The sequence below is a fragment of the Phalacrocorax aristotelis genome, chromosome 5, assembly GCF_949628215.1.
Source record: "Phalacrocorax aristotelis chromosome 5, bGulAri2.1, whole genome shotgun sequence".
Taxonomy (NCBI): Eukaryota; Metazoa; Chordata; class Aves; order Suliformes; family Phalacrocoracidae; genus Phalacrocorax; species Phalacrocorax aristotelis.
This window is the reverse complement of record NC_134280.1, coordinates 53392839-53414278: the sequence shown is the minus strand read 5'-3', so window position 1 is coordinate 53414278 and position 21440 is coordinate 53392839. Positions and strand designations below refer to the sequence as shown.

At 54.0% G+C, this 21440-nt stretch overlaps 1 protein-coding gene and 1 long non-coding RNA gene across 2 annotated transcripts; one reads left to right on the top strand and one right to left on the bottom strand.

The window, feature by feature from the left end:
• Positions 1–973: 973 nt before the first annotated feature.
• LOC142057809 (uncharacterized) lies at positions 974–3031 on the bottom strand. Its single transcript, XR_012660754.1, has 3 exons — positions 2894–3031; positions 2385–2477; positions 974–1866 (listed from the first exon to the last, which is right to left on the bottom strand). It is a non-coding gene; the product is annotated as an uncharacterized LOC142057809 (long non-coding RNA).
• A 278-nt stretch (positions 3032–3309) lies between these two features.
• On the top strand, positions 3310–19921 carry IGF2 (insulin like growth factor 2). Its single transcript, XM_075094576.1, has 4 exons — positions 3310–3665; positions 11430–11592; positions 18560–18726; positions 19178–19921. The coding sequence occupies exons 1-4, from the start codon at positions 3561–3563 to the stop codon at positions 19418–19420; spliced, it is 678 nt and encodes a 225-aa protein (XP_074950677.1). The 5' UTR covers positions 3310–3560; the 3' UTR covers positions 19421–19921.
• The last annotated feature ends 1519 nt before the right edge of the window (positions 19922–21440 follow it).

The window sequence follows — 21440 nt, the reverse complement described above, 5'->3', positions numbered from 1 at the left end:
CACAGCTGCTGCAGCAAGCAGAGGTTTTCTCTCCAAGTCCTGGGCATCCCCTGGTCGTTTCAGGGCACCTTTCAGATGTCACTTTTATTCCAGCTCCTGCTTTAGATTCATTTATTTTCAGCTCGCTCTGGCTGACTGATTTGCAAACACTGTCCTCGCTCCTTGCAAATTTAACGAGAGCCCATGACCACAATTTCTCTCCCGAACCACGCCAATAACCATGGAGGTCAGACAAATGCAAGATACAGAGGGCTGTTTTTATTGCATTTCCAATGTTTTCAGTTGACACTTTGCTGCAGCCCCATCCACTTTCAAACCAAAATGCTTCCTGGGATGCTGTGTTTTTGCAAGCCCCTTGGCAGAGTGGTCCAGAGGCCCTCCTCTCCCTCCCTTTTTGCCTCCCCATTCTCAGGCTAGCAGCGTCCTTGGTTTTACTGGTTCTCCTGCTCTCCTTCCCAGGCCCTCCTTGCAGGCAATACCAGGGGCTGGAGTTTGGGGTGGAGGCACCTATTGTTCCAGCTATCTGTAGTGTTAATGTTCCTTATGACTGTATTAAATGAAGGGCGGAGGTCACACATCCCTAGTTTAAATTAGGTTTAGGCTGACCTTTAACAATATTACACTCGTGGATCCTCTCATAACTCACCGAATAAACTCCCAGAGGGTTTTTCCCTCTTTTCTTCCTACTGTAAGGATGCCCGAGGCTTAATGTGCTTCTCTCCAATTTCGCTTTGATTTCTAATCCTATCCCCTTCTCCCCCTTTTCCCCCTGCCAAATACAGATATATTCACTCCTTTAAAGGTGGGGGGAAAGAACCTGTTCCTTTTCTCTTCTGGGCGACAGATCTTTCTTTTGTGTCTCTTTCTTCCCTTCCCCGCCCCCCTCCTCTTTCTTGACACAATGCACTATTTATTTGCACTGAAGGATAACTAAGAAGCAATTAAAAGATCAAAAGGCACAAACACAAGTAGATCCAGTGGCAACTTGTGGGGTTTATTTTGCTGCTGCTACTGCTGCTGCTTCACCAAACTGCTGCCTTGTTTTTCCCCCAGCCAGAGAGACACCTCTCTTGCTGGGTCGCCTCTTCCTCCGACCAGGCTTTTTTATGATCGTTGTTTTTCACCCCCATTGTTTGCTATTGCAGTTGTTTACTGGAAAATCACTTGTTTTTCTCAGGGAGATTAACCTTCCTAGCTTTCTTTTGTCTACTCTCAGGAGGTCCTTGTGGTGAGCTGGGGGAAGGGAAGGGAGCCGGGCTCCTTCAGCTATTAACAGTAGCTTACAGCCCTGCTTGCCCCCCTGCCAAGGTTGGGTCCTTTCCTTTGATGGGGTTTTGCTTTTGCAGCGAGGAAAGGTGGTTGCTCTTTGTTAAAGAGACCACCTCTGCTGAGTGGTTTGCAAGGACCCACAGTTGGGATTTACTAAGTCTGGGCATCTAGTAGAAACTCCTAAAGCCAAAGGTAAGCATCGATGGAGATACCTGTTTTTGGGAGAAGTCTGGAGCCCTGACACGTACCAGCATATGCTCAGTCTCTTTGACAGCTTAAATATCGATGTAGGTGCTGAGATTTGGTGCCTGTGTTTGAGTCTGGTGTGCACAGAACCGCTTTCTCAGCATCACATCTCTCTCCCAGGTGTGCCGATGTTTCAGTTGAAGCCCACGGCCCTGATACCAGGTCTGCTGGGTGGGATACACAGCGACACAGCCTACAGAACCACAGCCCAGAGGACAACCCAGAGAACAGAAGGATGCTGGGGAGCGAAGGATGTCCAAAGCCTAGTGAGAAAGGACCAGTCCTGCTCGTATGGTCTTGGGTGTGTTGAGGGCAATTCCAACTGTTCAGAGCTGCACCAAGCCATCTGTCCTTGAAACAGAAAAGTGCAAACTTGAAAAAAAAAGAGAAAAAAGAGGTTTTCTTTATTGCATGTTGGGGTGGGGGCTGCTGCATCCTTGCCTTTTCACACAGCTACCTGTGGCAAGCGCTGCCTGAGATGGACCGACCTGCTGCCCGACCTCAGGCAGCTCTGCTCCTCTCCACTCCGAGGAGGGTGCATGCCTATGGCACAACCTGGACTGTGTGCCCCTGTGAGGGGGCACCCACCTGGGCAGCGGTGAGGCTGTAGACACCTGGGGGCTGGCCCGAGCTCCATTTGCCACTGGTGGAAAGCAAGCGGGCTCCCTTCTCCTGGGGCAGCCGCTTCCCTGGCGGGGTGGACTTGGCGGGCAGGTCTTTGGGAGGAGGTGAGTTTTGCTTAATGCAGCACAATGCGACTGCCATGCAGCATCGGCAGAGCAGCGGGAGCGCGTTCAGCCCGCACGCTGCTGTACGCTCACGGCGAAGCCTGGGAAAAGTTCCTTTGGCTTAAAGGCAGCCGTACTCACTTGCAGAAGCCCGCAGGAAGCAGAGGCGACCTAGTGAGCAGGAACCGCTCCAGGAAGGTGCTCTGCAGGGTGCACAATCCGAGTGCTGCTGCCCTGTGGAGGGAGAGCGTCCATGTTGTCCAAACGGATGCGCACGGGTGGCCGCGGGGGCTGCCGAGGTGGGGGCTTGCCTGTCTGCACTGGGGCGCATATCACGGCGCAGGGCTCCGGGGCAGGCGTGCGAGCCCGGGGGGCCCGTGCGGCCGGCACCCCTGAATGCCCATGCATTTGCCAGGGAGCCCCTCGGAGCACTTTGGGGGCCGGGCCGGGGGAAGGCTGACGGCCCGGCCACCTGTGCCCTGTGCGCACCTAGAGGGAGCCCCGAAAGCGGGACGCGCAAGGCAACCTCCCGCTGCCCCCGTTACCCCCGGGGCTTCGGGCTCGCCATCCGGCAGCGAAAGGCACTCAGGGGGTGCCCCCAGCACTCTGGGCAGGGGCTCGGGAGGCGGACCCCCATCTCCTCCCCTCACCTGCGGGGGCGGCGGGGGATGCGCGCAGTCCCCCGCCCCTCCGGGGCCGGCCAGGGTGGGTCAAAGCTCCCACTCGGGAGCAGCCCGCGAAGAAACCGTGCGGCAGAAACTTTCTGTCCCCTCTTTCCTCCCCGAGCTGGACTCCGGAGGGTTACGAGGGAGAAGGAGGGAAGAAAGGAGGGAGGGAGGGAAGAGAGGGGGTTAGACCGCTCTGCAACATTATTGGCTGCGTGGCCGGGCTGGTGCTCGCTGGGGAAGTCAGAGCATGCCCATTGGGGGGGTATAAAAGGGGGGCAGCCGGAGCGCCCTGCCTGTCTCCTCGCTCGTGGGGCAGCAGCCGGGAGCAGCGGGCAGTCAGGCAGCCGGCCCCTCCGCCCCGGCCAGGGGACGCAGTCAGTAAACACAAAAGTGAGAGCCACCCAAGGGGCAGCCAAAGCAGGAGGAGAGAAAGAGAAGGGGGGAAAGAAAAGGGGGGGAGAAAACCAGAAAAAAAAGGAAAGCGCTCGCTCGCTCTCTAGAATAACAAAATACCTGATTGTGACAAAATAACATCCTTCAGACAAAATCAAGCAGGGACTTCACACACCAAAAAGGCAAGGCGAGGAAAGCGAGCCAGGGCGCGGGGAAGGCGAGCAAAGCCGCGATCGCTGCTGGGCAGGAGAGCAGCATGTCAAGCGCCGGGGCACACACGGATGAGCGCTGCCGGCAGCCTGCCTTCCTCCCCGGCCCGCCGCCGCCGCAAGAAGTTGAGAGTAGCAGCGGCAGCGCCAAGGTAAGCGCCGCTCCGCGCTGCGCCGCGCCTCTCCGCGCCGCTCCGCGCCGCCCCTCCGCGGGCAGAGGCAGCAGGGCTCCCCCGTGCCGTGCCCTGCCGTGCCACGCCACGCCGGGCAGAGCCGTGCCATGCCGCGCCGTGCCATGCCGAGCCGCGCCGGCCCCGCTGCCCGCCGTCCCCACGCGTGTCACTAGAGGGACCCCGAGAGCCGGCCCAAGCCGCGGCTGGGGATGGCGGGGAGGCCCGCAGCCGTGGGGTGCGCGGGGTATCCCCGGGGGACGCCCCGCGTCCCAGCGGCGGGGGTGGGGGGGGCATCCCGCCGGCTGCCTGCTCTCCCACGCACCTTACGGGGGGTGGGGGGGGGATGCTGGCAGCGGGGCGGCTTGCGCGCGGTTTGCGCGCCTTTTGCGCGACCCAGCGGCGGCGCATAGCCGGCGCGGCGCGGGGCGGTCCCGCGTGGGGAGCCGCGGAGGGGCGTGGGGGGCCGGCTGGCGGCAGAGTGCGGGCAGCCGCGGCCGTGCGGGGGCCGGGCCGGGCCGGCGGCGGGGCCGGGGCTATGCGAGGTCACGCAGGGCTGCGCGGCCCCCGGCTTCCCGCGGCGCTCCCTGCGCTCCTGGGGTCGTTTTGGGAGCGGGAAGACGCTCGCAGCGGCGCGGCGCGGGGAAGGGACAGACAGTTCTCCGGCTTTGGAGACCGGGGAGATTATTAAACTCTCTTCTGCAAAACACTGCGGCGCGTTCGGTCTCGGAGGGATAAAAATACAGAGAGGAAAAACAAGAAAGTGAAGCCAAAATGGAGTGAGAGTTAATGGTTGGCATGCAGCCTTCGACTTTGTGTGATTTTTTTTTTTTTTTTTTTTTTTTTTTTGCTCGTCGTCTTCCTTTGCAATTGCTTTTCCCTACAGTAATTGTTTTAAGAGCGCGACTTGGAAAAGTTTTAGCGCTCTGTTGAGCAGTAGGGAATTGGGGCATATGAGGAAACATGGATTTAGCATAACTGTACCAGCAGATGTGGCTGCCTTGCCTCGAGCCAGTGGTACTTCAGTGGGGTTTCTGATACGCCAGGTCTTGCTCAGGCAGCGTGGAGCAGTCAAGTGTAAAAACAAGGTTTATGTGGGTGGTTTTAAATAGACACCTCGGGAGAACCGCTGCTTTCAACCCTTGAGTCAATTATATACAAAGTCTGTAGTTTTCTTCCAAATGCTGGGATGTGTTTGGGAGGCCAAGGCCTGGTTTTCTTTGGGGTTATTTGTTGTCAGGTTACGCACGCGCGTGCGCGTTTTCCTTTTACTTCGCAGGGTTCAGCGTGTTGGATTTTTTATTCTTCCTTTTGCTTTGATTTAGAGTGGAGTTGAGGAGCCTGGGTCATGGGGTTTTGTGAGGGTGACTTTGTGCTAAGGACATCTGGAGGAATAAAACTGACTGACACTTCTGATTTGAGCTTCACTGAGCTGTTTTGGACCCAGCTTGACAATTTTGGTGGGGGTGAATGGGTCAGAGCTGTAAATCTTGCTCCATGATGTCGACACCCACACAAGTTCACTCAGCCTTTCAAAGGGGCTATCCTGGCTCCTGTGAAAATTCATTAAGGGATAAAAGATTTGACACTGCGGGTCCCCTCCCACTGCCACATGAAATTTGAGAGCCAAAATGTGTCTGCCTGTGTGTCCCAGTGCTTTTTCTGACAGGTGATCATTTTTGCAGGCCGGCTGGAGGGCTGCTGCTTTGACCAGGCAACCCAGAGGTGTCAGTGCATGTCTTCCCATTGATCCCTGTAGGCTTCAGAGCAAGCCCAGCTTGCCTTGTGGAGCACCAGAGAAAAGCATTTCTGTACTTTTCTTTTTTTAAATAAAGCAAACACAGCAGGTGAGGTCTTATTTTTAGAGGGACCGAGGAGTTGGTGTCTTTCCAGCAGTGCATACGAGCACTGTAAGTGGCCCACCCTCTCCCCACTTGTGTCCTGGGACTGACCTCTCCAATCCTTCTGTGGGTTTTCTTTGCTTTTAAAGGCTGCTGTGTATCTTAATGGGGCAAAGAGATACCGGCCTCGCTTGACACATTTGCGTAAGGGGTGAGGAGAGGTGGGGGGCACTGGGGGAAGAAATCTGCCTTGGCGTTGCAGCCCAGCTCTGACAGGGTTAAAGCTGTTCTGCCAAGACATAAAGCAAGTTCAACGTGTTGTGGGAATATCACTTGCCAGTAGACTCCAGTCACCACAATTTCTGATTTAACAGCTTAACTTGCTGTTAACTTTCCCTGATATACTCCAGGTTTTGGACGGGAATGCAGAAAGGAGAGGAACAATAAAGAAAGGAGTTAAGTGAGGCTACTAAAATGGACTTAAATCCCTTCCCTGGGTCCTGCCAGCTGTCTTTAGAAGAGTTAAGCAAGATTGCATTTCCTTTTTTTTATGCAATAAATCAAATGTTTCTGGGCTACATACCAAAATTTGTGCAATACGTTCTTACTCCCCAGTGGGGTGAGTAAATGGTACTGAATACCCCATTCACCTTTTTCAGCTTGATTTTTCCACAGCTACGGTAGTCCTTGCTGCAGCACCAATAGACATGGGGTGCAGGCAGTGCTCCCCTGCCTGCCCCGGCCCCTGTCCCACAGGCAGAGGAGGCAGGCGTCTCTACACACTTGCAGGGTGGGAGGCAGAAAGGTGACCCACAGCACGGGGCGGAGTGGGCTGCTGATGGGGACAAGCAGCAAAGACAAAAAAGTGGGGGCTAAAAATAGCAGCAGCATTGCCAACCTCAGCCATATAAATGTCATGCGAGCTAGGTGCCAAGAACCAGGATTTAAAAAAATTTTTTGAGGCCTGAGCTAAACAGCAAAACCCCTGGTCCTGGGTGAGTTCTATTTGCCTGACAGCTCAATGGTCAAAAGTTTTGTGTTTTGAAGCTTGCTTCTTCCAAGCTGTGGTTGGAAATCTCATCCTTTCTCTGGTAGATGAAAAAGAAGGTTTTTCTGCAGCACAGCACGCAGCGACTCCTCTCCCTTTGGGTACCACTAGGTGCCTCATCCTGCTGCCTCTGCCCAAGGTGCAGCCCCAGGGAGGTTTTCGGCTGCCAAGGCACCTGCCTCTCCCTGCTGGCCTCTGCTAACACTTTGCTACTTGGCACCTCGGGGCGTCGTGGCCTGGCGCCCTGCATGAGGTTACCCGTAGGCAAGGGGCGGCACTCGCTTGGCACGTGTGAGGCTGGCATGCGCCTGCGTCCTGCCCCTTTGGGAGAGCCGCGCTCAAAACCGGGTCAGCTTCCCGCTCTCCTGGGGCTGCCCTCCAAGAGGGGTAATGCAGAGAGAAGGTCAGCATCTCTCGCAGGCAACTGTTGGAGTAGCGGAACTTCAGTCTCCCTACTTTTTTTTGGAGGGGTGGAGGGTGATGGGGGCTGGGATGTGCAAACTGGGGTTTTCTCCTCCTGCACGCCACTGGGTTTGGGCCTATGACTTTCTGCTGTGCTCCCTTTTAAATGCTGCACTGCTCCACAAAGAAGCAAGATTTTTCTTTTTATTTTTGCTGTCCAAATCCAAATTTTGCAGACTGGGCCATCTGTCAATTCCCTCCTACGTTGTTCTGTTCATATTAAATTGTAATGAAGGCCAGACTGAAGAAGGAATTAGGTCAGACAGGAGGTTTAGTCTCCGTTTTTGGGGAGATGTTTGGTGCCCAAGAGAGGCACTGTGGTTTGGTTGGCTCAGCACAATGTAAGGGATGCCTGAGCTGTCCTCTGAGATTTGGCAACGGGGCCTTGTAGCACATTGTGGCCTCTTGGCCCCCGACTCCCCAGCAGCTGGACAGAAATTGTCGATCCAACTGTTTCTGCAGCAAATCCTGAAAAAATCCTTTAACGGCCTTGGGCGGGAGGGTGGCTTTGCTGCAGACCTGCCCTTGGGCTTGCTCCCGGCACACCACAGCTGCTTTGAGAGGACCCTCTCTGTTGGTGTGTCCCCACTGGCTGGGGGCTGCCGAAAGGTTTTCAGGGGTCCCTGGCTATGGGTGCAGCAGGCTGTGCTGCGAAGGGGGGAATACGCAGGAGTCCCAAGGCAGCTGGGAGCATCCTGTGCGCAGCAGCTCACGGCCAAGCTGGCTCCAGCAGCAGCCTGGCTTCACATGGGGAGCTGGGGATGTGGGGGAAGGCAGGAGAGGGACAGGAAGGATGGAGAGCAAAGCAGACCCTCTCTGGGCAAGGAGAGGCCATGGCGCATTGTGCTCCGATGGCTCGTCTGAGTCTCTCCCATGCTCAGAAGGCCGCTCTCAGTGCAGTTCCCAGAATGGTATGGGGCAGCTGTGCAACCAAGAAATTCTTCTTGCATCACCCTCTTGCATGCTGCAGAGGGTCCAGGCCCTCGTTAGGAGGAATTCAGTGCTCAGGTTGTTGGGCACCTGGCATGTCTTGCACTGCTGTTCCCACTGCCCCTGGTTATAACTGGATCCTGAAGTGTTGGAGCTCTCTGTGGGCACATGAGGGGGAATGGCAGCCAGCACAGCTGATTCAACCTGCTTTGGCAAGAATGAAACTTTGGTGGGTGTAGCCTCTCTCCTACCAGAGACCGGACATTGCACTTTAGGAAAGTGCCCTGCTTACCTCTTGCTGCCTTTTCCTGTTACATCTTGCGAGAAGGGGCTTTCTAATAAGAACTGAATGTTTTTTCCAGATATTAGTGTGAATTTACTCCTGTGCCACAGCTGAGGGGGCTGTCCCTGTCCTAATACTTAGACTAGAAACTAAAAGCAGTGCTGTCCCATGTTTCCAGTGGAGAATGGAGGCTCAGAGGGGTTGAAAGGGCTTTGACTCACGATGCTGAGCAGGATTTGGCCAAGACAACTGAAGCCACATGCAACCTATGCAGCTGGCATGGTGCTTGCGCTGGGTCATGGGTTGCAGGTACCCAGCCGTGCTTTGCCGCCCTGTTTTGGGGAGCAGCACCTGCTCTGGCAGCTGTGGCAGGGCAGGTGCCAGCTCTTCTGCATGGGTGCTGCTCATCCTTGCTAAGAAGGAGCAGGAGGGAGAAGCATCGATTGAAAGGTCATTGGGATGTGCTGAGCTGGTGACAGCACCCTGGGAGCCTGTCTAGCCTTTGAGTGAAGCCTGGGGGCTTTTCGTCCGCAGGGCCGGTGGGGCCAAAATTAGAGGGAGAGGCTTACAGGGTTGGGTTGGGTTGCGGCTCCAAGCTGGAGAAAAACTGCAGCACTAGATAGTAAATAAAGATGCCTTTTGCTTTGCTGCCCAGTTTCTCATTACACCCTGCTGGAGGGAGCAGGGTGATGCCAAGGTGACAGCGGAGGAAAGGGCTGGGGGTTGATGCATAGGCAAAGGAGGACTTCACATCACACACCTCCACATTAGCCTGGTTCTGGATGACAGTGTTGGGGCCACTCCTGTCCTCGCGGCTTCAGGGGGGCTTCCTGGCTGGAGTTATGGGGTGTATGGGCACCCTAAAAGAGCTTGCAATGGAAGCAGGGAAGCTGCCAGGGGGCACCTTGTACTTGTGGTGCGGGTTGCTCAGGAGTGGGTATTTTCCAAGGAGCACAAGTTTTTTTTCTGCAGAAGGTATCAGGTCTCCCCAGCATCAGATACCACCCCGCTGACAAAACCCCTCTCTCCCCTTGCTTCAGAGCATCTCACCCCTGTCTTTGGGTTGAATGTGGAAGAAAAACTGCGTTTGTCACCTGTGCCACCAAGCAAGACCCTTTGAGGCCAGGTCTGCCTTGCGGGAGGCTGGCACACAGCCTGTTCGTTTGCCTCAGTGCTTGCAGCTAGCATGAGTCTAATTGGGGGTGGGTGATTATTTGGGTGTCCTGAAGTCCCACGTCAGCAGCTTTGACAGTGGCACTGGCTAGCACGCATCTGCTGCCCCAGCAATGAGCTGCTGGCACTGCCTGCACCCTGGGGACACCAGCATTCAGGAGCTGCATGTAAAAAAAAAAAAGGGAAAAAAGTAAAACCTGAAAGGGAGCAGGATTGTTGCTGTCTTGTCAGTTGGAGATCAGCTGCTGATGCTGCTGCACCAGGGGCATGACTCAAGCAGCACAGGTGATGCTGCTGTCGTGCTGGGGAGGCCAAGTAAACACCCACCATCCACTTGATAAAAAAAATCAAGGTGAAAAGGGGTCGGTGGCAAAACACTGCAGCTTGGCAACGTGGTTCGGTCACAGCCCAGTGCCATCCCTCTGCTCCTAGTGTAATGTAGACCAAAGCCCCCCAGGTGGGCCGAAGGGGCTGGTGCTACTGGAAAAGCTGGTCCTGGTCCCATCACTTGCTGGTTTGAGCCCAGTTTCTTCCCAGGGCTGCTGTCTCTTGTCCAGAGCTCTGGAGTGGTTTTGTGAGCCATGCTCATCTCTGCCAGCGCAGGCTGAGCAACATGATGGGCATTGAAACTCCAGTGCCGGGGGTTGCCCCACTCAGACCTTGCAGCCTCTGTTTTGGCTTTTCTTGCTGCTGATCCCTGCCTTCCCACTGCTCAGAAGAGCTTGCGACTTGTAAGCATGGTGCATTTCTAGCAGCAACAATTTGAGCTACAACTTGTAAAAAATTGGTAGCAAGGGTGGCTTTATTGCTGGCAGGACTGTAGCGGGGCCCCAGGGGAGCTGGGCTAATTTCCTGGCTGCGCTGCAGACTTCCCCCGTGACCTTGGGCGAGTCATTTAATCTATCCTGGGCTTTGGCTCCATCTCTGAGCATCCCGGGGGGGTGAGGTAATATTCATTAACTGATATTATTCTCGAGTTGCTCAGATGCTATGGTGGTGAAGGCTGGATGTAAAACACAGCTTCTTGACTGAGCATTAGCAGGGAATGGGGATGATCCGCTTGAGATTTAGCATTGCCCCATGCTGGCTGCTGTTTTATCACACTTCCCATCTTCATTTTCAGCTGACCTGTCTGGCCACCATTGTTATTTGGCTGTATATATACAGTGATGCTCATCACTGAGGGACTATAATGCCTGGAACCATCCATGGGTCTTGCCTCATCCTGTGAGGCAATAGCACCCTCACTTTACACCTGCAGAAGCTGATACGGGAGTCAGGGGAAATCTTTGTGTTGGTTAGCAAATAGCCAGGGAGTTTCTTTTTTAACGCTCCGTGCCTGCTGAAACCCCCTTGGCCCTCCTTGGTGACTTGGTGCATTTCCCGTGGGACCGCTCTGCTCCTGAGGGATGTCTTCTCAGGCCTGGCTCTCGTCAGCAAATACAGCTTGTGCAATCAGCCCCTCGATTGCCTGAGCCTCGGCCATGCGGGTCTCACACGCCTGGGGCGAAGGCCGCTGCTCCTGGCAAAACCCAGCTTTCCTCAAAAGCAGCTCTAGGATAGGTTGAAATTTCATTTGTTTTTGCTTTTGGGGGAACATGTGTTCAGGTAGCACATGAAAACCTGTCATCAGAACTGGGGGAAAAAAAAAAACCCTCCCAATAATTATTTGAATGATTTCCCGTGTAAAAGGGAGGGGAAAAAAAAATCACACTGTTGAAAGAGCAGGGGGAATAAAAGCCTTTCAGAAATAGGCTGAAGAGGGATTTTCCAATGGAAAAACTGCTTCAATGCAAACCTTGTCTGGCCGGAGTGACTGACCGGTGGGGCGAGCACAGGAAGCCAGCCTCATGCTAGCGGTTGGCTCGGCACTGCGGGTCCTTCCCTGCAGCACCCTGACATGTCTGGGCATCAAACTCCAGGTGTGCTGTGGGTGGGGGAGCATTGCCCAGGGGAGGTGGTAGAGAGGGGTCTCTTGCGCTGTGTTAATGCTGTGCCTCTGTCCCCAGGTGCAGAGGATGTGTGCGGCGAGACGGATGCTGCTGCTGCTGCTGGCTTTCCTGGCCTACGCGCTGGATTCAGCTGCGGCGTACGGCACAGCGGAGACCCTCTGTGGCGGGGAGCTGGTGGACACGCTGCAGTTCGTCTGTGGGGACAGGGGCTTCTACTTCAGTAAGTGCCAGGCAGCCACTGGCAGCGGGCAGGATGCTGCCCCCACCCTGCGCCTTGCTTTGGTAGAGCTGGGCTGGGAGGGAAAGGAGGGTTTTTCCCAGCCCGGTGCTTTTCGTGATTGGCTTGTACATGGCAGCAGGCCAGGAAAGGAGCGATAAAAGTGACATGCTCAGGGCGACATGCACCTACCTCACACCGTTTTGCAAGGGACTGCCTAGTCTCATGAGGAAACTGGGTCCTGCATTTGATGCTTGGGAAAGTTGGATATCGCTGGGGAGCCATAGGTGGTTGGCTCACTGGCAATGAAGGCAAGTAATTAAAATAACGAGGATGTCTGCAGCCAGGTATCTGCCGAGCTTGGACCCTGGCTTACTTTTAAACCTTGCTGCCTAATTGCTGCATCCTGAGAGCAGACGGGGAGGAGCTGAGCGCTTCCCATTTCTGGGCAGGCTTTCCTTGGGTATAGCAGCAACTTCTAGGCTGCTCCCAAAATGCATTTTGTGGCCTCCTGGCTACCTGCTGGTGAACCTGTTGCTGAAGAGCGATGTCTTATCCTTTTGCAGCACAAAAAATGCATCATTGCTGTTGTCTGCAGAGTGCAGGTGGCTTCAGAACAGTTGGCTGGAGCGGGCTTTCACCAGGATGCTTTGGGGATTTGGACTGTTGGCATTTACAGTACAACGGCTTAGCTAAAAGTAAAAGGGGTAAGGAGGAGGAGTAGACCACTAGTGATGGATGCTCAGCAATCTATGGGTGGAGGTGCCTCAAGTGTGACACCTTGTTCTGGTGTTTGTCCCCCTCTCTGCTTGGGTGAGGAAAGACCCTGTGTCTTGCTGCCAACTGAGGACTGAACCGCAGAGTGACTGCCTGAGGGAAAGATGCAGAGCCAAATGGGGGGAAAAAGGATGGATATACCAGCTGCCCATGGTGCCGTGCATTTGGCAGTTTTGCCTCTGCCTTGGGAAAATGAATTAAAAGGTTGCTTTCAAGTAACGGTGGTGTTTGGAGTAGTGGAGTTGAGAGCCAGCCTCCCTCTCCTCCCAGTCTGTCTGTTCAGGGAATGGGGTGCTGCAAAGTTAAAAGGCGATCCTGGTTGTCCCTTCCCATCCTGGATGCTCAGCCAGACTTAGCTGATGCTGCCTGCTGAGGTTGGGCAGGGAGAGACACAGGGGTTTTGCATCCAGCAGCAGCCAGGGTTCAGGCTGTGTAATTCTGAGCAGGTGGCTGGGCTGCAGGTGGCTTTGCAGCTGTCAGGGGGTGATTGCCCTGCTCTGTCCCAGCTGAGCAGTGGGATATTTTCATGGCCCCCCCCGGGTGTTGCGGGCAGTCAATGCTTTTGGTGATACCCTGGGCATGCTTCCTTCCTCTTGCCAAGCTTGAGCGTTTGCACATCAGTTGCCCTTCGTTTTCTCATCTGCCCCTTCCACCTCTCTTCTGCCAACAAGCCCCATGCTGGAGCTCCACTGAGGTGGTGGGTCCAGGGCTTGCCTTACTGGCGCAGCAAGGAGGCAAGCTCCTCTCCAACTCTCACACCTCTTCCTCTCTCTTTCTCTAAAGAAGCATCCGTCTCCTACCCATGGTTTCTCTTCCCTCCTCCCCTTCTCTGGGGATGAAAGGGAATGGGGCTTTTGTTTTACAGACAAACTGACCTCCTTTCACCTCAAATAACCCAGCTGCCCAGGCCAAAATAAAAACACTTTTGAAGGCAGACAAGTTGCTTGGTGCCAAGTGACCAGTCTGGTGCTTGCAGGGGGATTCTTGCTTTTTTTTCTGTCCTCTCCTGTCCCCCCTTCTTTTTGAAATTTTCTGGAGAGCCCAGGTGCCAGGGGATGGAGCAAAGCCCCCGCCCCAGTCCCATACTTTAACCCCTTCACCATCTGACCAGCCTGTCCCATGCAGGGCTGAAGACATTTGGGTGATGGCTCTACTTGCTGAAGGGTTTGGACACCCCCAGCTCACCTCATTTTTTCCCTCTACCTCTGTCAGTTGACCTCATGAAGTGATTAATTCTCCTGACCATATTCATCTTCAGTCCTGAACTCTCATGGCTACACTATTGTCACCATATAGGCTTGATAGGGCGTGGTTGTTTCACACAACCCATGTCGTGGGTTTACATCTTAAAACTGGACCTGGGTTTGTCATGAGCATGGGTCCATCTCAACATGGGATGTGCCACCTGATGAACAGCCTGCGCTAACACAGTCGTTCACACAGAGGTAAATGACTTGGGCAGTCTTGTTCTTTGGTGGGCCCTGCTTGTTGGATGGGGCTTGTAGCAAGCATCCGCTGGTAGTCTTCGAAAAAACAAAAATGGTATGAAAATCCATTATCGGTTTTCTGCTGCAGCGGTTATTTAAGTACTTAAACGATGCTCTGCATTCTTATAAGGGAGCACTTGGCTAGCAAAGCTAGCTCTGAAATACAGCACACTCTGCATCCTTGCAAGGGGATGGAACGTACCAATGGTGTTTCATTCCCCTGGCATCTAGCAATGGGGAAATATGCAACCTAGACTGAGGAGGGTGCACCCCAGAATAAGGGGGATGCCCATCTGTCCACTGGCGTGGGGAATGGGTCCCAGCCCCCAGGTGCCCTTGGAGGCATTGTGGCTGACAGTTGCTTGGGGCTGAGAGTGTTGAAGCTGCCTCGGAGAGCTGGGGCTGCAATTCTGCCCGCAGTGCCGGGGTTGCCTGGCCGTGGGATGCAGGGTGGGCATGGCAACGTGCACTATGCCAGCCCTGCAGCGCATCCCAAAGGTGCCTGGGCAACCTGCAGCTGGAGCTGTGCATGGCTTGCTTTCTGCTGTGATTCCTCCCCTCTGTGAATTTTAAGGCTTTTGGGGCTTGCCCACAGGTGCTGACAAGGTGGTGGCATCCGACCACGGCTCTGCGGCAGGGTTGGGACCCCTTCTCCGTGCTCCCCGGCACCCACCCTGGGGATGGTGGTATGGCCTGTGGAGGGATGCCTGAGCACAGCCCTGAGTGAAAAAAGCGGGGCAGGTCGAGAGGAAGCCCCGGCCCTGAAGCTGCTGTCATGCAATGCTGGCAGGGAGGGGAGAAGGGGCTGCAGGGGGAGAGGCGTCCGACTTCTCTGTAAACAACAGCTCCTGTTTCCTCCTTTCCAACAGCTGATAAGAATTTAGCTCTTTGCAGCCGCTTGTGCTGACGGGGCACATTCTTGCGCGCCCGCCGCTCCTCTGAATAATACTAGGAAAAAGCAGGGGGGAAAGTGCGGTGCCGGGGTGGGGGAGGGCCAGGCCGGGGGCACTGGGACGGGGCCCGGTGCTGCACAAAGGCCCCCTTGTTGCTCCCGACATTCCTGCGACAGGGGCGCAGGGAGTGTTTACACCCAAAGTCCCCTTCCACTTGGCTTGCCGTCTGATTAACCAGAGGAGAGGGGACCCGGCCAGGGTGGCACCCACACTGCGCACCCTTCCCTGTGGCATCTGTCCGGCCCTGGTGAGGGTGGGGAGCCCAGACCGGTGGGGTAGCCATGCTGGGGAAGAGACCCTCCTGCCCCCCACATCCATGGTGGTGCCCCTGCCTCTGGCACAGAGGCATAGCTGAGCTGCAGGTACATGGACTCTGGGTTCTCCTGGGATCAGGTTTGGCTTTGCACTGCTGCTGGGATGCCCAGCTCTCCCTGTCAGGATAGCCCACTGCTGGATGAGAATAACCCCAGGCAGCCAGAGGGCTTTGCACCCCCAGGCTTTGCATCACTGGGCTTTGCATTGTGGGGCTCAGCCCCTCAGCAGTGCTGTGCGAGGTTTTGGTGGAGCACAACCTGGGGAAAAATGGAGCATAACGATTCATTGAAGGCTGAGAGGAAGCATGTTTCCTTGGGAGAAGGCAGTCATCGCTGCAATGGGAAGTGGCTCGCGTGCACCAGCGGTGCCACAGCCCACTGCCTGCACAGCTCTCCCCTGTGGGCAAGGGACAGAGCAGCAAAACCCTCCCTGGGTTTGGCGATAAAGCGAGATGCCCCCCATGGGCAAAAGCCAGGAAATTCAACCTTTAGATTGTGTGTAAACTGTGTTGTGGAACAAATGTTTTTCCCCATCCAGGTCAGCAGTGATATTGCTGTTAACCAGCAATGTCCTGGCGTCTCTTCCCTTGGTTGTTGTCGCCAGGTGCTTTCTGGGACTAAATCCCTGTTTATTATGTTTGCCTATTTTTTTTCCTAAAGTAACTCTCCCACAGAGGATTGTATTGGCATTTGGTGAGATCTGTAGAGACAATTATGTAATGGGAAATGTGCCCTATCGGACTGTTGCAGAGGAGCTGGCAGCAGCACCAGCAAAGGGAACAGCACGCAGCGGCTTTATGCAAGAGAGAAGTGGCAGCGCATCAGGGCTGCAGGCCACACGTGTCACCTCTGGCTGGGGAGGGGCAGCGAGCGGGGAGGAAGGGGCTGTGCTGCAGGGTGATCCCTGCTGGGAACTCACCCTGGCGGTGCCACACCTGGGCGTTTGCAAATACGTTTTGCTGTGATCTTCCCGTGTGCTCCCAGCCAGAAAGTGCCCTTGATGGCAAGGCGGTGAAAATGGTCCCGCTTTGCTTGTTGTTCCCCCCTCCTTCTTTCTAAACACATAGCTGCAAGTGGGCAACTTCTGTTTTTGAGAGGAGACATGTAACCTTTCAAAACCTCAACTTCTCCCCAAACCATACGTGTCATCACTTGTGCAACCTTCTGTTCAGCGGGAGTGTGAATGCAGCCCTCTGGGGATGTGCTAGCAAGAGGGGGTGACTTTGAATTTTTTCTCTTTTTCTTCCAAACTCTCCTTCTGCCTGTGCTCAGGGTGCCTTTCTGGAGCAGCCTAGTGCCTCAGCAACCTGATGCACACGCAGATTTGGGCACTGGTGTCGATAGGTGCTGAGCGGGGTCCATATACAGTGCAGGATGTTGGTGGGAGCACATGTCTCCCATGGACCTCACAGGGTGTTGCATGCATATAGAAGAATACACACGCCTGACCCCAAGCTGGCTCCTCTCTCCTATCTCCCTTGGGCATTGCCACCTGGCTTGCCTGCACTGGCATTGTTTGTACGGCTGCAGGCACCCAACACACCTGTCTTGCCTTTAAAGAGGAGATCCAATCCAGTGTGCTTGTTGGCCACAAGCTATTATAGAGGGAACATTAAATTCCTAACAGTGCTCCCTTTACTAAACAAGAGGGAACCGTCCTTCTCACCTTCCTGTGGGGTTGGCTAAAGGTCGTGCCTGAAATTTTTCCAGAGAAGAAGAAAAAGGAAAGGAGGGTGGTGGCATGGGGGGACAAATGTGGAAAACAGAGCGCTTGAAATGGTTCCCAAAGGTGGGCTGCATGGTATGGGTCAGCTGCCCCATCACCCTGTGCCCTGATGCCATGTTTGCTCTTGCGACCTCTGAGCGTGGCGGCAATGTACCGGCATGGAGCAGAGTGCTCCCCGCTGATGGGGACATGGCCGATTTTAACAGAAAATGGGTGCCCTGCTGCCAGGGGCTTCACTATTGCAGAGCCTGCAGCGAGGTACGGTTGTGGGGTTTTGCATGCCAGCATTGCACATGTGGGGCTGCACCGTGCGTGCAGGGCTGGGTTGAACATCCAGGGCAGCATTGCACATGCATGTTTGCATTGCACATATGGGGCTGCTTTTCACATGTGAGGTGGCACTTCATGCACAGAAAACTCCTGTGCTTTGCATTTTGTCCTGAGTCACTTTGGGTGGGCACCCAGATGGGGTACCCCTGGGGAAATCGGTCAGCACCTTGCACGCAAAGGTCCTTAAATCTTCACCAAGGCCAAATACTTGAGTGCCTACTTCATCCTGAGCTTGTGGGGGGATTGTGTGTACACTCAGACCTGCTGTGAGGTGGGGGCTTGGCCAAGCATGTCATGGTGAGCAGCATTAAGCTTCACACCTGCACTGCTCACTCTCAGTTTTTTCCCATGCCCAAATTCTCCCAGCTGGGTGGCAGTACCTGATCCTGTTTGCAAGCCCTGCTGGGGTCAGCTTCTGCTTCCCTTCCTCAGAGCACCTTGCACTGGGAAGATGTGCTCATGGCAGTGTGCAGAGGCCCTGCTGCGAGCCCCACAACAGCACAACCATGTAACACACCACATGTGAAGGCTTGGAGAGGATCCTTTCATTTTGCGTGGTTTACATTTTGGAAGTTGCAATTCCCAAGCAAATTTGTTTTGCATCAGAAATTCAAATTTCCCTATCTCTTTTATTTCAAGAGGGGGAGGAAAACCAGTAAAACTGATGTAAGCTTTTCCTCTGGAGAGTTTTGGCCATCATTAAGCAGTGACATGAAATGCACTCGATTGTTGCTGCACCGGACACAGGCTTTTGCGTCCTGCAAGCAGAAATGGGAAAGGAACCCTTATTAAAAGATTAAGTTTAATAGCTATTCTTGGCGGGTGTGGGAGCCTGTATTCTTTCTGCAGCTGTCTCAGAGCTGTCCCATCTGGTAGAGTTTAGCTGCCTTGGTTCATTTCACCTGCCTGAGCGTCGACCCGACGGAGGGAGGTTGGCAGCCGCAATGCTCTGCTGCTTCTTTGTAATAAAACTTGCTTGCCAGGATCAACATCAGAGATGGTCACAGTAATCGGTGCAGTGCTGGCGGCCGAGCTGGGCTCGAGCTTCCTTGCTTTAGCTGCACCCAAAAAGGCCGCCTGTGCCAGAGGTATAGGAGGGGAATAAATTACCGCCATATAAAGTGCCTTTAATTAGTGCCCCACATGAGGGGAGCCCTTTTGGCGTCAACAGCATTTGTCTGGGAAAGCCTTAACATGATACTCAGCTGGTTTGTGGGCACGTGTTGGCTGGTCTGGGAGAAGTGCTGCTATTTTGGAAGTGTGTGGGACCCACCAGTCTCCAGTGGCTGCTGGAGGGATGCCTGCAAGGGGATGGGTGCTGTGGTGGCAGGAAGAGGGTCCAGTCCAGGTTGGTGGCTAATGCTGGGGTCTCTGCTGTTGCAGGTAGACCAGTGGGACGAAATAACCGGCGGATCAACCGGGGGATTGTGGAGGAGTGCTGCTTTCGGAGCTGCGACCTGGCTCTGCTGGAAACCTACTGTGCCAAGTCTGTTAAGTCTGAGCGTGACCTCTCTGCCACCTCCCTGGTGGGCCTGCCAGCACTCAACAAGGTAGGAGGGCTGGGATGGTGGCTCTTCTCTGAAATAAATAGCATGAGAAAAGATGGGAAAGCCATGGGCAGGAGAGGACAACCAGCTGCAAGGACTGCTGCTTCTGCAGAGCCTTCAAGAGCTGGCAAGTGTTGGCAACTCATGCCAAATACCCTGGAGAAAGTCAGCTTTTAATAAGGTGAAGGACCAGAGGTGGGCTGGATCACAGAATCATGAAATGGTTTAGGTTGGAAGGGACATTTAAAGGTCATCTAGTCCAAACCCTCTGCAAAAAGCAGGGGCATTTTTAACTAGAGCAGGTTGCTCAGAGCCCTGTCCAGTCTGACCTTGACTGTTTCCAGGGATGAGGCAATGTTTCTGTGGGGTGGATAGAGCTCAGAAAGAGGCACCTCCATCTGTAGGGCGGGCAGGCTTGTGGCAAGGCTGACATTGCTATCCCATCCCCTTGCAGGAGAGCTTCCAGAAGCCCTCGCATGCCAAGTACTCCAAGTATGACGTGTGGCAGAAGAAGAGCTCCCAGCGGCTGCAGCGAGAGGTGCCTGGCATCCTGCGGGCTCGCCAGTACCGGTGGCAGGCGGAGGGGCTGCAAGCGGCTGAGGAAGCCAAAGCGCTGCACCGTCCTCTCATCTCCCTGCCCAGCCAGAGGCCCCCAGTGGCACGAGCCTCCCCCGAAACGGCTGGCCCCCAGAAATGAACCCTGAACAGTCGTCTCGATTTTTGATCTCCCGGGGAAGGGCGGGAGGACTGGTGAGACCCGACCCCCAAGCCCCTCTGTCCCCGGGGCCACCGAGCCGAGGAGCGGGGCGGCGGGGCAACCTCACGCCGCTCCGGCCCCAACCAAACAACTGACACAGCAAGGAGGGGATGGCGGCAGCGGCGGCGGCAGCGAGCAGCGCCGCTCCTGCGGCACCGTCCTTTCGGGGTGGGGGGGAGGGTTGTTTCATTTCCCAGGCCTGTTTCGTTCCCCTGCACCCCCTGTATTTCCAAGCCTGTACTTGCAAAGGGACAGTTTGGCACTTGAACTTTTTGCTGCCGGGCGCTGCGTGACATCCCTGGTGCCAACGCCAGAAGACAAAAGAAAGAGCAAGAGGAAAAAAGGATAAGAAGTTAAAATTTTTTAAAATCTTTTTTTCCTTGAGAAGAAGAGTCCATTCCGTGTCTTTCTTGACATTAAAGTGAAAAAAAAAAAATAAAATGGGGAGAAATATTGAGGGATATAATTTTTTTGCCTCATTCCCACCCCACTTTTTTCTTCTTTTTTTTTCTTTTGGTTTTCTTATTTTTATAACTTTCTTTTGCACCTTTAAAAGAAAAACATACCTGAGAAGAAGTTCTGAGGAGCCCCCATCTGCATTTTTGTGTGTGTGCTTCATTACAAGATTCCAAATCGACTTGCACCTTTTTGAAATCATCGATGATGTGAGAAAGAGAGGTAGAGGAGAGAGAAAGCGAGAAAGAGAGAAGAAAGAGGAAAGGGGAAAGAAGAAAAAAAAAGAAAAGTGAGCTGATGCTCACTTTAAATGGAGGAGGCGTCTGCATTGCACATTTGCCACGGATTTAGTTGATTTATATATATAATATATTATATAACTTTTTTGGCAAAAAAAGCACTATTTTTATGGGACATTTTGTGTAGTATCTGAAGAGGGATTGTAATGTTTAAAATGTGTTATGGTGCTAAAGTAAGTTGGAAGGGAAAAAACCCAGAAATAGCAAGGGAGGGTGGGGAGGGAAGGACAAGATAGCGAATACTGAACTTGAAATTTTAGCTTTTCGTTTTAGGAAAAGTGTGATAAATGTGTTTCTTTTCTCTTCTGAAATATAGCTTGGTCATGACCATATGAGCTAGTTGGCTGTTACTCATGTACACAGATGCACGCACACACAGAAATACTTTGACATGCATCCTTTTTTAAAAAAAAAAAAAAAAACAAAAACAAAAAAACCCCACCACAATTTAGACCAAAAGGGAACTGTTCTAGAGACAAACTATTCTGAATGGTGAAGGTGTTGCCAGTTACAGCTCAAGGCCCTGCTTCTGCATGGACTCCCAGCAGAGCTTGGCTGCCCAAGCCATGGGGGACCTACCGTTTCCTCACCACCTTGATGGCTTGCTTGCACGCCGATCCCCTGGCAAGCGGGTGGGTGGCCCTCGCTGCTGAGCCCCTGTAGAAGCACCAGCTCTGTGCCCCACCATCTCCTTTTCCTTCTCTTGCCCTTTGCATCCTTCTTGGTGGACCCCCCCCACCCCTGCCCCACATTCCCTGCCCTCCCCTCGCCCCCGCCAGGGCTGTGGAGGAGGAGAGCTGCACCCGGGTGGCTGCAGGGTTGGGACCGCTGCACAGGACGGCGGGGGGAAAAGGCAAGTCTCTGGCTTGAGGCTCAGGACTTGGTGAGCTGATGGGTTTGAGAGGTGGACAGAGGGCTGTAAAATAGGTTGGTTTTGAAATAATATATGTTATCTGTCTAGAAACCGTAAAAAGGGGGGAATCAATTACATCTCCCTATGATATACTCTCACTTGCTAATAAAATGGGGACACTCTGTTAACCAGTTCTGTACTTGCTTTGTCTTATATATCCATACATTTAAAACATAAAAAAAAAAAGACTACTTGAATTGTATTCTATTTCGTGGTTTGGAGGGGAGGGCTAGGGGGAATCTTGAGAGGGGGAGGATTTTAATGTATATCCTTTTGTTTGTTATTACCTTGC

Coding starts and splice junctions, on each gene's coding strand:
- IGF2 (XM_075094576.1), top strand. CDS start 3,561: ATGTCAAGCGCCGGGGCACACACGGATGAGCGCTGCCGGCAGCCTGCC. Junction 3,666..11,429: donor GTAGCAGCGGCAGCGCCAAG/GTAAGCGCCGCT, acceptor CTCTGTCCCCAG/GTGCAGAGGATGTGTGCGGC. Junction 18,727..19,177: donor GCCTGCCAGCACTCAACAAG/GTAGGAGGGCTG, acceptor ATCCCCTTGCAG/GAGAGCTTCCAGAAGCCCTC.